At 35.2% G+C, this 12,642-nt stretch overlaps 1 protein-coding gene across 7 annotated transcripts in view; it reads right to left on the bottom strand.

The window, feature by feature from the left end:
- PPHLN1 (periphilin 1) overlaps window positions 1-12,642 on the bottom strand; it is a 139,604-nt gene that overhangs the window by 109,924 nt on the left and 17,038 nt on the right. For 4 of the 7 annotated variants that reach the window (XM_019452479.2, XM_019452480.2, XM_019452477.2 and 1 more), the window contains 2 exons: window positions 3,999-4,163; window positions 1,608-1,669 (listed from right to left, as the gene is read on the bottom strand). In XM_019452479.2, coding sequence (XP_019308024.1) covers window positions 1,608-1,669; window positions 3,999-4,163 — 227 coding nt within the window. The remainder of the gene's footprint in view (window positions 1-1,607; window positions 1,670-3,998; window positions 4,164-12,642) is intronic. The other 3 variants (XM_019452482.2, XM_019452484.2, XM_019452481.2) reach the window with 1 other exon arrangement.

Raw genomic sequence — 12,642 nt, forward strand, 5'->3', positions numbered from 1 at the left:
TTCCACTCGTAGTTAAAAGTCTTTATAATTACTGTGTTAAGTTTAGCACAGTAATTAAATTTTATTAAAGTATCAAGACACCTGGGTGGCTCAGTCGGTTAAGTCATCTGACTCTTGCTTTCCACTCAGGTCATGATCTCATGGTTCATGGGATCAAGCCCTGAGTGAGATTCCACACTGACCTGACCTGACCTGACCTGACCTGAGCATGGAGTCTGCTTGGGATTGATTCTCTCTCTCTCTCTCTCTCTCTCTCTCTCTCTCAAAATAAATTTTAAAAAAAAAGTATTTTTCAGCATCTATTTTCTCTATTATTTCTTTTGAGAGAGGCAGTCCGCCATGGGTTCAGACCATCCCTGCACATCCCTACCGTGTACTCCAAATTGCAAGACCTAACCATCTGCTGACACTGAACAGTTTCTATAACTGGTCATACAATGAAATACGTCAAGGTGACCACAGCATAAACACCACGTGACTACTCACTCTCGGTGAAAGAAGGCTGGCTTGCTTGCTTCCTGTTTACTACAAAAAAGTAGCAAGCTCTTGACATTGTGTTCCTCAGCTGCAGTGCATCCCATTTTATGCACGACCACCATCTCTGCCCACCACACGACTCTATGGGACTTGAGGGCAGGGAACCAGCACTACCATGCCAATGCCCCTGATGACTGCTGGGCTGTGAGCAATAAACTGCCTTGCTCTAATCCACTGAATCCTGTTGTCTACTTCTGGCACCTAGAGTTGTAGCAGTTGATGCCTTTCCATTCTCCATAGGTTATTCTCTGACAGTTCACAAGAAATCTTTAAAATGCTCCTTTAAGAACTTCTACTACTTCCTTTGTGAAGTTATTAAAAACAACAACAAAAAAACTTGACTAAATCTGTCCATCTTTTTTTTTCTAACTATTCTATCAGAGTCTCTATAATTAACCAAGGCTAACAACGACTGAGGTCCTTCCAAAATGTGTCTTTCCAATAGAACTTTACTTATCAAAATAAAGCAACTAAGAAAATGCCTTATAGTAAAAGAAATTCTGGGGGCACCTGGGTGGCTCAGTCAATTAAGTGTCTGACTTGTGAATTTGGCTCAGGTCATGATCTCATAGTTCATGGAATCAAGCCCTGCACTGGGTTCTATGCTGACAGTACAGAGCCTGCTTGGGATTCTCTCTCCCTCTCTCTCTCTGCCCCTCCCCTGCTCATGCTCTCAAAAATAAATATTTAAAAATAAATAAATAAGAATAAAGGAAACTTTGTAATGACTCAAATATTCTAGACGGAAAAAAAAAGCCTTAACTTTCTAATTAAGTAAACAGATACCTTATAATCCACATCACACATTAGAGATAATTTAATAATTTGATAAGAATATACCAATAGTTCAAACACTATTTTTTGTTATCAATTACAAAATGCCAATAGATACAGAATGTTAGCTATTAGTGCTATTATATTAATCACAAAAATATAATGTTTGTTGCTTTCAAAATTCTAAATCCTAATTAAAAATATTTCATCTATAAGCAGTGAGGTTAGATTTCAACCTCAGACGTCTCAGTGAATCAAGTATTGGAGTGGTTACGGTACTATGTTTATCTTTTTACCTGTATTCAGGCTGTCGGCTTGTGGAATGATCATCTCTTGTCCACCTGTAGCCAGATTCATCCTGTAAAATAAAAGAGCTCCTTAGACATTTGTTTATATTATTTAGGTCAAGTAGGATACATCTAATAGTACTACTGGAAACGAGTCTCTAAGACCAAAATAAAATGAGGACAAAAACACCTCTCTAAATCTGAGCTTCAAAGGCATGAAGAAGAAAAAAAAGATACAGCAAGTCACCCATATCAACAAGTGACTTAGCGGACTGACAACCTGCGGAACCATTTATCTGCATGAAAATGCTTACGGTACTTCTTTGGTAGGCCTAACAGCCTTATTGCCAAAAACATACACCAACATCACAACAGCTAAGGACTGCTATATGAACAAAGGTTCGATTTAAATTTAATCAAGCACACAGGTCTCTTTATTTTCGTTCTGTCAAGTTCTTTCACCAAGTTTCAAATTCAAGACCAGGAAACATTTGTTACTTTCCCACTTGTTCAAATTTTTTCTCATCTTGACTCCCATTAAAATCCATAATTTGGAAACAATATAATAGGAAACCATCACCTACTGATAAGTTAAATTAGAGCAACATGTGGCACTAAGTATAAGATTAATCAAAACAAGCATTTTGTCCTCTAAAACAGTACATTTGAAAGGTACGTTACACACACACACACACACACACACACACACACAGTAATCCACGCCCAATTACTTTAAAATTATATGTAGAACAATATAATGTGAATTATTTATAATCAGAAATACTTATTCCGCTAAAATAAATACTATTTTCATCTTCCTCTTTAGTATCATATACTCTACTCTTACATAAGAATTATGTATTCATCATTTTTCTTCTCAACAGTAAATACAAAGAAACAAAAAACAATATAACAAAAAGATAAAGAAAATTCAACAGCTCTAATAAGATATTGGATAAAGTTAGTTTATATAACTGAACTCAAGATAACTTAGTATCACGAGAGTTCTAAGGATCTCAAGTGGGGTTATTTTTGTTTGAAGAGAATTTAAAGAGAAAATGTTGCACAAAGTACGAATGAACACAATTTGTAATAAAAAAACTATTGTTGAGGCACTATTATGCTACCAGGTTTTAGGGGAAAAAATCATATTCATGAGGGTTCAAATACAAATTGGTCCAATGAATCCAAAATTCCCTATTTATATTAAATGGCCACATTTAGTTTTCACAAGAGGGATAACAATCTTATGCAAGGCCAAATTTTTTTCTTCCTCAGACTACCTGGAAGAGTAACTCCAAAGGCAAAGTCCAGTATTTCTAGGATAGAGACAATGCATAATGTTTACTTTTCTACACCAAATTCGTCTTCCTAAAGGAACAGCACAACATTTAAAAATTGAAAAAAACACGAATCAATTCTATGAGAAAGAAGCTGTGCACTCCCAACTTTAAAACTACAAGAAAACACTGAATAGTCTCATTACTACTTTAGAATTGTTAAGAGTCACCATGATGGAGTAATCAGAGAACTGGACTTCCATACATATATACACACAATCCTGGGTAAATGACTTTAAGGGTGAAGTATGGAAAGTAATTCCAACAGCCAATGTGAGGTCAAATTTTAATATAAACGTTTGAATATGTACTGTAAATTACAATAGTATACAGTAGGCAAAGGGAAAAAAGAGAAAATGTAGAAAAACAGTCTGGCAGAGGAGTGAGGTAAACACACAAGCCAAGTCAAAGGAACTACATCAAGGAATAGTTGCAGTCAAGTTCAATGACAGATTGTTGCAACATGTAATACATACTTCTAGAGTATTAAAGATTATCAGAAGAAACAAAATACAATAATAACAATGGTAATAACAGCTAACATTTAAAAAGTGCTTATTATATATAGGACAGTGTTGTGAGAGCTTTCTAATTTGAGTAAGTAGACTTTAATAAGTACAACAAAAATGAGACTAAAGTTCAACAACCTTAATCCAACCTCACCCACAGCATTTCATCATGAATGAAAATAAAGTAATTATAAGTGAGTACCTCCAGTAAGAGATGGTAACCACCTGCTCATCACTTTTTTGAGTACCAAGGCAATACATAGATTACCTTTATCTGCTTCTGCAAATTCTTTCCAATTTAGGGGATAAAAACACAGGTTAGTTGGAATTAATGTCATTTAGATAGAGCTATCCAGAATGGCTTACCCACTTTATCCCAAGATTCTCCACTACCAGTTCCCATTTGACAGCTCTAGCAGGGAAGTCAACAGAGCATCAAGCAGGAAGTGTTTATTCACCTGCCTTCATGGCCAATCACATAAATTTCAAAAATTACATGATTTTTAAACTTATAAAATATAACAATTAGTACACGGGGGAAATTTACATACTCCTCTGTGAGGTGGACCACTTCTTCGATCATGAGAAAAACTGCGGCCCTCGTCATATTCTCGGTAATCAACATGACTGTAATATCTATTGTAGTTTCCTTCACCAGGTCTGTCTAGCAGTGGTGGTTTCTTTGGCACAATATTAACTACTCTATGGTAGCCATCCTAAAACAGACAAAAAGAAATATATAAAAATCACTAACTTCTCTATTTGGTTTTGGAAAGGTTTTTTAAAAGCACAGGAGTTCTTATCCTTAATCAAATAGAGTAAATGTATAAACAAACAAAAATGCATTAATGAAATAACATGAATATAACTAATAGTAATGTTTTCACATGGATTAAAGGAAATAAAATTGTTCAACGAAGCCAGGTGCTTAAAATAACAAGTAGCAATACTAAAAATCAATCATAAAAGAAAAAATACATATTATTATTTTAATAAAAAATAAACTATGGAAAGAATGTTACATAGCTCTAATCCTAATTGCCTAAGAATTTTAAAAACAAAACCATTTAAGATAGCACACACCTTTAGTCTAATGTGTTTGAAGTATACTATTCAGAAGAAATACAAAATCTTTACACTTAAGCAACAGCAAACAGAGATAGAATATTGAGCTAGAATCATCAAGAGGAAACACTGCTATTTCTCCAGAACCGCTGGAGAGAAAACAGCCTTTGACTTCACAGTCTAGAAGCAAAAGAAAACCCAATATAAAATTTGAACTCATTTTCAAAATAGTAAGTTGTTAATGTTTTAAAGTTTCAGCAGTTAGGGGCACCTGGGTGGCTCAGTCAGTTAAACATTGGACTCTTGGTTTTGGCTCAGGTCATGATCTCCCAGTTTGTGAGTTCAAGCCCTGAGTCAGGCTCACGCTCCGTGTTGGTGGTGCAGTGCCAGCTTGGGATTCTCTATCTCACTCTGTCCCTCCCATGTGCTCGCTTGCTCTCTCTCTCTCTCTCTCAAAATAAATAAACTTTAAAATAAAATAAAGTTTGAGCAACTAAGTGGATTTTGGGGGGGAGGCTGGGAAATTGGACAGAGGGAGAAGAACACCTATGTTAGGTTAGGAGTTGCTGTGAAATAACTGAACAAAATGGTTATCAACAAGTAAGGACTAGAGAGCTACACGACATGTATTTATAAATAATCTCGCCTTGAACATTCATGGTATGTCTTCTACCAGTATCAGAGTAAATATATGTGAAAGAAATTAGAAAGCAATCAAAGTATAAGCCATGATCAATTTAAATTAACTGACTGGACAAAATAAAAACATGAAGCCCAAAATAAAGCCCAACATTCAGGGCATTACTATACCATCTTTATGTCCAGTTTCATCGTCAATACAATAGATTAATACTATTACCTACCTCAAGGAGCTGTTGTGAAGACTGAGCAAAAAGCAGATTGTAAAAAATTTAGTACAATGTGTAGGACACACTATGTACTCAAAAATATTTGTTGTTTTGATTACCTTTTTAATGTCCATGTGAAACACAATTCCTCAAAGTGTCTATTCACTTAAATAACTTCTTAGCATTAATAACTGCAACTATTCAATCATTAAATTACTGTGTCTTATTCAAATTTCCCAGTGGGTAGGAAATTTGTTAATGTGCTGAGAAAAAATAAAATTAATAGTTCATATCTATTTAAGAACTAAAATGATCTACCTAATTTTTTCCCATGGGGCTATAAGGTGGTTTCTTTCTTTAGTATGTTAGATATTACATTAAAACATATATTTTAGGGGCGCCTGGGTGGCTCAGTCGGTTAAGCAGCCGACTTCGGCTCAGGTCATGATTTCGCGGTCCGTGAGTTCGAGCCCCGCGTCGGGCTCTGTGCTGACAGCTCAGAGCCTGGAGCCTGTTTCAGATTCTGTGTCTCCCTCTCTCTGACCCTCCCCCGTTCATGCTCGGTCTCTCTCTGTCTCAAAAATAAATAAACGTTAAAAAAAAATTTTTTTAATTAAATTATAGTTTACATAATATATAATAGATAAACGAACCCACAGGCTCTTATAAAAATTATCTTTCAAAGAGGTTTCAATTAAATCTAAGCAAACATTGAGCTTCTAAACAAATTCAACATTAAGCCAAAATCAGCAAACATAATTTATAGCATTCTCTAAATTAAAATTTGTTATTCATAAAATTAGAATCACTGATTTCTACAATTCCAAGAAACCATACAATTTCATTCTATATCGTCCTTGTTGGTTTGTATATATTTATTTGGAGGGATGGTGGCATAAGTATGCATGTCTAAACCCTTGCATGAATAGAGAGCTTATTACTTTACATGCAACCTTTTCCTCTATTCAAAGTTATTTTAGGATTGTAAAATGCATATGGTAAAACTTGAATCATATTTAGTCATATATTTAATAAACCGTTTTTTCCAAATAAAAATAAAATCATTCCAAAGTTGTTAATCAGCAACAGAAAAACAAAAACAAACAAAAAAACTCCTAATGACAGCTCTGTACCTAGCAATGAAGATTAAACTCTTTATGTTTTGAGATTGTTCAAATATAAGTACATTATTACCATCTCACCTCTATAATAGGCATCTATTCTTAAGGAAAATTCTATATTTATATGAAAAGTTTTAAGGAAATAAAGATGACTGGAGCAATCTGATGAAGCAAGACTGTATTTTCAGAAAGTCCCTATCTTATCTAGGAATACCATGCAAGGATTTTTCTAACAAAATTCATGATGAGAAGCAAAGATTTCAGAATTTTTCAAAAGCCTTTTTTTTTTTAATTTTTTTTTTTTAACGTTTATTTATTTTTGAGACAGAGAGAGACAGAGCATGAACAGGGGAGGGGCAGAGAGAGAGGGAGACACAGAATCGGAAGCAGGCTCCAGGCTCTGAGCCATCAGCGCAGAGCCCGACGCAGGGCTCGAACTCACGGACTGCGAGATCATGACCCGGGCTGAAGTCGGACACTTAACCGACTGAGCCACCCAGGCGCCCCTCAAAAGCTTTTTTTAATAAAAAAGTTCAAACAGTATTTTATATTACATGCAATGCTGGACATGATTGGAAATACCATCAGAGTTTGAAATTCTCCTACAAATTTACATGGAGCTATAAACATGTAATTTTCCTTTTTAATGTTTATTTATTGATTTTGAGACAGAAAGAGCAAAAGAGAGAGAGAGAGGAGGGGAGGAGCAGACAGAAAGGGAGAGAGAATCCCAAGAGGTTCGAAACCACAAACCATAAGATCATGACCTGAGCTGAAACTAAGAGTCAGAAGCTTAACCAACTGGGCCACCCAGGCGCCCCATAATTTCCCTTTCTAGATGCTAACAGAAATACACAAGGCTTCAGGTACTGATACAGTTGGAGTCTTCATTTTAGAAATATCTTGGAAAATAATGGCACCATTATTTACAAACCAGAAATAAAAACTGTAACTTCTAAAGACTACCTTAAAAGATTAAGGATAATAGAATCATTTTCAATTAATTTAAAAACAAACCCAATGGAATCAAAATATTTCTATTATTTAAAATGCAGATATTTCGGGGGCACCTTAGGTGGCTAAGTCAGTTAAGCATCTGGCTCTGGATTTCAGCTCAGGTCACGATCTCACAGTTCATAAGATCGAGCCCTGGGTGGGGCTCTGGGCTGAAAATTCCGAGCCTGTTTGGGATTCTGTCTCTCCTCTCTCACTGCCCCTCTGCCCACTCGCGTGCACTTGCTCCTTCTCTCTCTCTCTCTCAAAATACATAAAAAAAAATTTCAAAAAATAAAATGCAGGTATTTCAAATCTTGAGTTTGGACATATAATCTGAATTTACCTCAATGAAATCAATTTTCGTTGCTTCAGTTCATTATAAAAATTTGTACAGTGCCCCATTAAAAAGATCAGACCATATCAATTCAATTGTTGCATATTTATACCATGTACCAATTTTCTATGGCTGTTACTAAAATTTCCAAAAATATGTTTAAAATTCTATCAGATTTGCCCCTCCAAAATCAGTGTTAATCTTATGATCAGTAAGACCAAAATTAAAAAGTATACGTAACTCATTAAAAAAAATTTTTAAGCCTATTTTACTCAATCATGATCTATTCTCACAGGATGTAGAAAGCAACAACTTGCATATATATACTTTTTTGAGAAGTTATAGGTCTAAGAAATTTACACATTCACATAGGTCCCTATCTAGGGGGTAAAACGATTCCTACCATTAGGGCTTCTGAGTTTCTGAAATAAGGATTGTTCATTTTTTGCTTGTGCAAAATGAAAATTTTGCTTGTGCTAATGAAAATTTGAGCAGGTTAAGATACTTATCAACTTAGTTTTGCAATTTTTAAGTCTGAAATGGTGATTGCGTTTTGTTACGAAATAAGCAATTATTTCTTAATTTGCTATAAATTCCAATTTAATAGAACTACCACCTCTTATGAGTAACACTTTCATTTCAGTAAGTAAAAGCACCAAGTTTTGTTTCATTCAATATTTAATGTCAAATTTCCCACACTAATGTTTAGTCTCTTTACTAACGGGGCAAATCATGAGGATTAACATGTTTCTTTAAAAAGTTTTCCAATGTCAGGGGTGCCTCAGTGGCTCAGATGGTTAAGCCTCGGACTTCAGCTCAGGTCATGATCTCAAGGTTCATGAGTTCGAGCCCTGCCTCAGGAGCTATACTGACAGCTCAGAGCCTGGAACCTGCTTCTGATTCTGTGTCTCCCTCTCTCTCTGCCCCTCCCCCACTCACACACTGTCCCTCTCTCTACCTCTCTCTGAAAAATAAACAAACATTAAAAACGTTTCCAATGTGATTACAATACTTGGCACAAAGTCTAACAAAAAACATTTAAAGGAAAAATTTTAATAGACAAGCAACTCCTCTTAAGCATCTTTATCATTTGGAGACACACACTAAAATATTTATCTACATTTGAAATAGGGTATCTTGGATTTACTTCAAAATAATCTGGGAGAAAAGAAACTGGGGAAGGCACAGACAAAACAAGATGGACCAAAAGCTGGTAACTGCCACTTTGGATGATTTGTCCATGGGGAGTTCATTTTGTTATTTTGTCTACTTTTATATCTGTGATATATGTCCTTATAAGAAAGTAAAAAGCAACTAAAACACACAAAACTACCAGCAAACTAAACATGACAGCATGTAAATAATCATGCCATTACTGCCTAAAACAATCAACTTAGTATGAATGCAAGCTTCATGGGCACAGACACCTTGGTCTTAATTCACTGCTCTATTCCCAGCACCTGGAACAGCACTTGGCACATAGTAAGCACTACACACCTGATACACGTTCTACTGTGTTGTATCAATTTTATGTTACTTCTGGCATCACATGTTTTTTTACTAGAAAAGTACCACACAAACCACACATACCTAAAAAACTCTACTACACAGGCTGGTGGACTTCTTTCAAAAGCTTGAGATTCCCTCACTCTGATCCCTCGTATTTTTGTGACATGCATTTCAGTAACTATTCATTTAATTCACTCATTGAATTTTCAAAGAAATATTGGTGTTTTTTGGATTTCAATGGCTTTGGGGAATAATGGGTCAGATATCTGAAATTGGAACTGCCCCAGAAAATAAGGACACAGTGTTACAGAATGTAGCCAAGAACTGATCCTTCCTCTCTGGAAATAATGACAACAAAAAGAAAGTTCTTGCAATTCTGTCAGCCAAAAAAGGAAAACACCTCCTAGGGCATACACAAAGGAACGTTACTAAATCGAAACTCAGCAAATGAACACTTAAGATTTTACGTTTCACATGTGTAATTTTCACATTTAGAAAAAGTTGAAAAAAATATTGCACTTTAATGATATGAATATCCATGTAGTTAATGAAAAGCATACATACTGTTGGCCAGTTTGCTCTGAAATATTTCAAAAAATTAGATGGATTAAATAGACGGATAAAGGACAGATAGATGGATATACAATAAAGCATGTTTTCATCAAATGTTTATAATTGAATATTGGTGAGTAAATGAGAGTAATGAGAAAAAAAGAAATACAGTAAACTTGCTTTTCTATTAGAGAAAAGAATCCAAATATACAAAATAAAAGACATTACTTTCCTTTTTCCCAGCCACTAATGATAGGGAGTTCCCACTTTTTAAAGGATTAATCAGTTTTATATTTAGAAAAAAATAATAATCTGCCTTTTCAAAACTTAAGTTTTTACGAAAGTATGACACACATACAAAATGTGTACAAATCATAAATGTACTTCTGGATAAATTTTCACAAGGTAATCACACTGTGTAACTACCACCCGTTTCAAAAAACTAAACACCCTTAGTACAGCAAAAGCCTTCCTGTGCTTTGTCCCAGTCACTACTTTCCTCTTCCAAAAGTAACCACTTTATTGGTGAATTCTGCCTATTCTAAAACTATGGAACAGGAAATACAGGATATATACTCTTATATTTAGCTTCTTTCTTTCAGTAGGATGTTTGTGAGGTTCCTACATGTTGCTGCTTTTGCAATGGTCCATTCAGGTCCATTCATTCTCACTGCTGTGTAACCTACACAATTAATTTATCTATTCCATTGTTAGACATCAGATTGTGGCCAATTTGAGCTTTTATGAACAATGCTGCTTGTGAACATTCTTGTACAAATCAGTGATATACCAATATGATTTTTAAAATAACATAAGATGATCTCTGCTTTGTAAGCAAATATTTTTAAGCTTTAAATAAGTTATATTATTAGCTCCAAAGTCAGGAATTATAACTTTACTGACTTATATTTCTGTTCCAGTGTAATTTATCAAACGCTTTTCTAGCCTAAGGATTTAGCAGGTCCTTGAAATCATATATGAATATAAAATTACTTTTTTCACCCAAATGCAGCAACAAAAAACCAAATAATAGCAATTACCTATGGCTTCATCACTTAACAGAAATCACAGATATTTTCATATCATGTCATAGCTGTTGCAGATACCTCAAAATCTATTTATTCTCATTATTTTGAAAATATAGTAATGAAACTTCACCTAACTCTTAATATTTATTGACCTACTAAAGTACATCTTACTACATCACAAATTTGCTTTTTAATAGTTTGAGAAATATTCAAATATACATGTAAATATTGAAATATTCAAATATATTCAAATAGAAGTCCTTTAACTCTGTGTATTTCATTTTACAGTTTTAAAAACGCTACTCTAGGGGCACCTGGGTGGCTCAGTCGGTTAAGCGTCCGACTTCAGCTCAGGTCACGATATCACGGTCCGTGAGTTCGAGCCCCACGTCAGGCTCTGGGCTGATGGCCCAGAGCCTGGAGCCTGCTTCCGATTCTGTGTCTCCCTCTCTCTCTGCTCCTCCCCCGTTCATGCTCTGTCTCTCTCTGTCTCAAAAGTAAATAAACGTTAAAAAAAAATTTTTTTTTTAATAAAAAAAATAAAAATAAAAAAATAAAAACGCTACTCTAAAAAAGGGATCCATAGGCTTCACCAGACTGTTAAATGGATCCATGGCACCAAAAAGTTTAAGAAACTGTGATTTAACTAAAATGTAGGTGTAACATAGAAGGCAAAGGGATAATTTCCAAGAGCCATCAAAGGCACATAAAATGAAGGGATGGGAAGGCTTTAAATTTCTAACCAAAATAAGACCAAGTTCACCAATAAAAGTATATGAGTCTTGAGGAAGGAGATGTGGGAATACAGAAGAATTTATAAACTAGGAGAGATTGATTGGGGGAATATAGGGACCAAGCTAATGGAATTAAGATTTTTTTTTCAAAAAAGGAAAGGAATGAGGCTATAAAAGGTCTGGGCAGTTTCTGTGCCCTCAGGAGAAAGGCAATCTAGGTTTCTCCCCCTCTAGGAGGAACCAAGTAGCCAGAGAATTTAGGAAAGTCAGATTTACCTTTAGGCACTTAGAGACAGTTGAGTGAGTACCTCTAGTCTGATTTTAAATGCACTTGTGGTATAAAACATATCTGCTTCCTGCTGAAGTTATTTTATAAAGAAGTCTGTTTCACATTTATACACATAAATTATATAAAAATGAAAATGTTTGAATTTGTTTACTTTTACTATGATATCCTCATCCATTGAGAACTTCCATAACCTATCATTTTTACCTAAACTCCTGTCATCATCAGCAACTTCAGTGTTCACCTACAATCTGCATTTCTTAACTCTGCATAAGAGTCACCTGATGAACCTTTACACAACACTGACGTTCAGATCCTACCTGCAAGATTAGGGCTTAATTATCTGGATGGGGCCCAGTATTTATGTCACCCAGCTCTTTGGGTGACTTCAATGTATGGTGAAGACTGAGAGCCTCTAATCGAAATCACTGATCCAAAATCTAGCATCCAAGTTTTTCTGATCTCAACTCCAATAACCTTCACCCACCCTCTATTCCCACCACCATCCACTGAACTTTAATTATCCAGAACTGTCCTTTCTTGGAAACTCCACACTCCAAATACGAATTGTCTATCTTTCTGTCATTCTCTGGTGTTCAACCTCACTGAGCTTTTCCTGTCCCTCAACCCCTCACTTCTTTCAATCCACTATCCCTCTCACAGCCTTAGTTCCTTTCTGAAACAGCCCATTACACATATTACCTCAATAATTCTGAGTCAGA

Source organism: Panthera pardus, unplaced genomic scaffold, assembly GCF_024362965.1.
Source record: "Panthera pardus isolate Hobbes unplaced genomic scaffold, ASM2436296v1 HiC_scaffold_6, whole genome shotgun sequence".
NCBI lineage: Eukaryota > Metazoa > Chordata > Mammalia > Carnivora > Felidae > Panthera > Panthera pardus.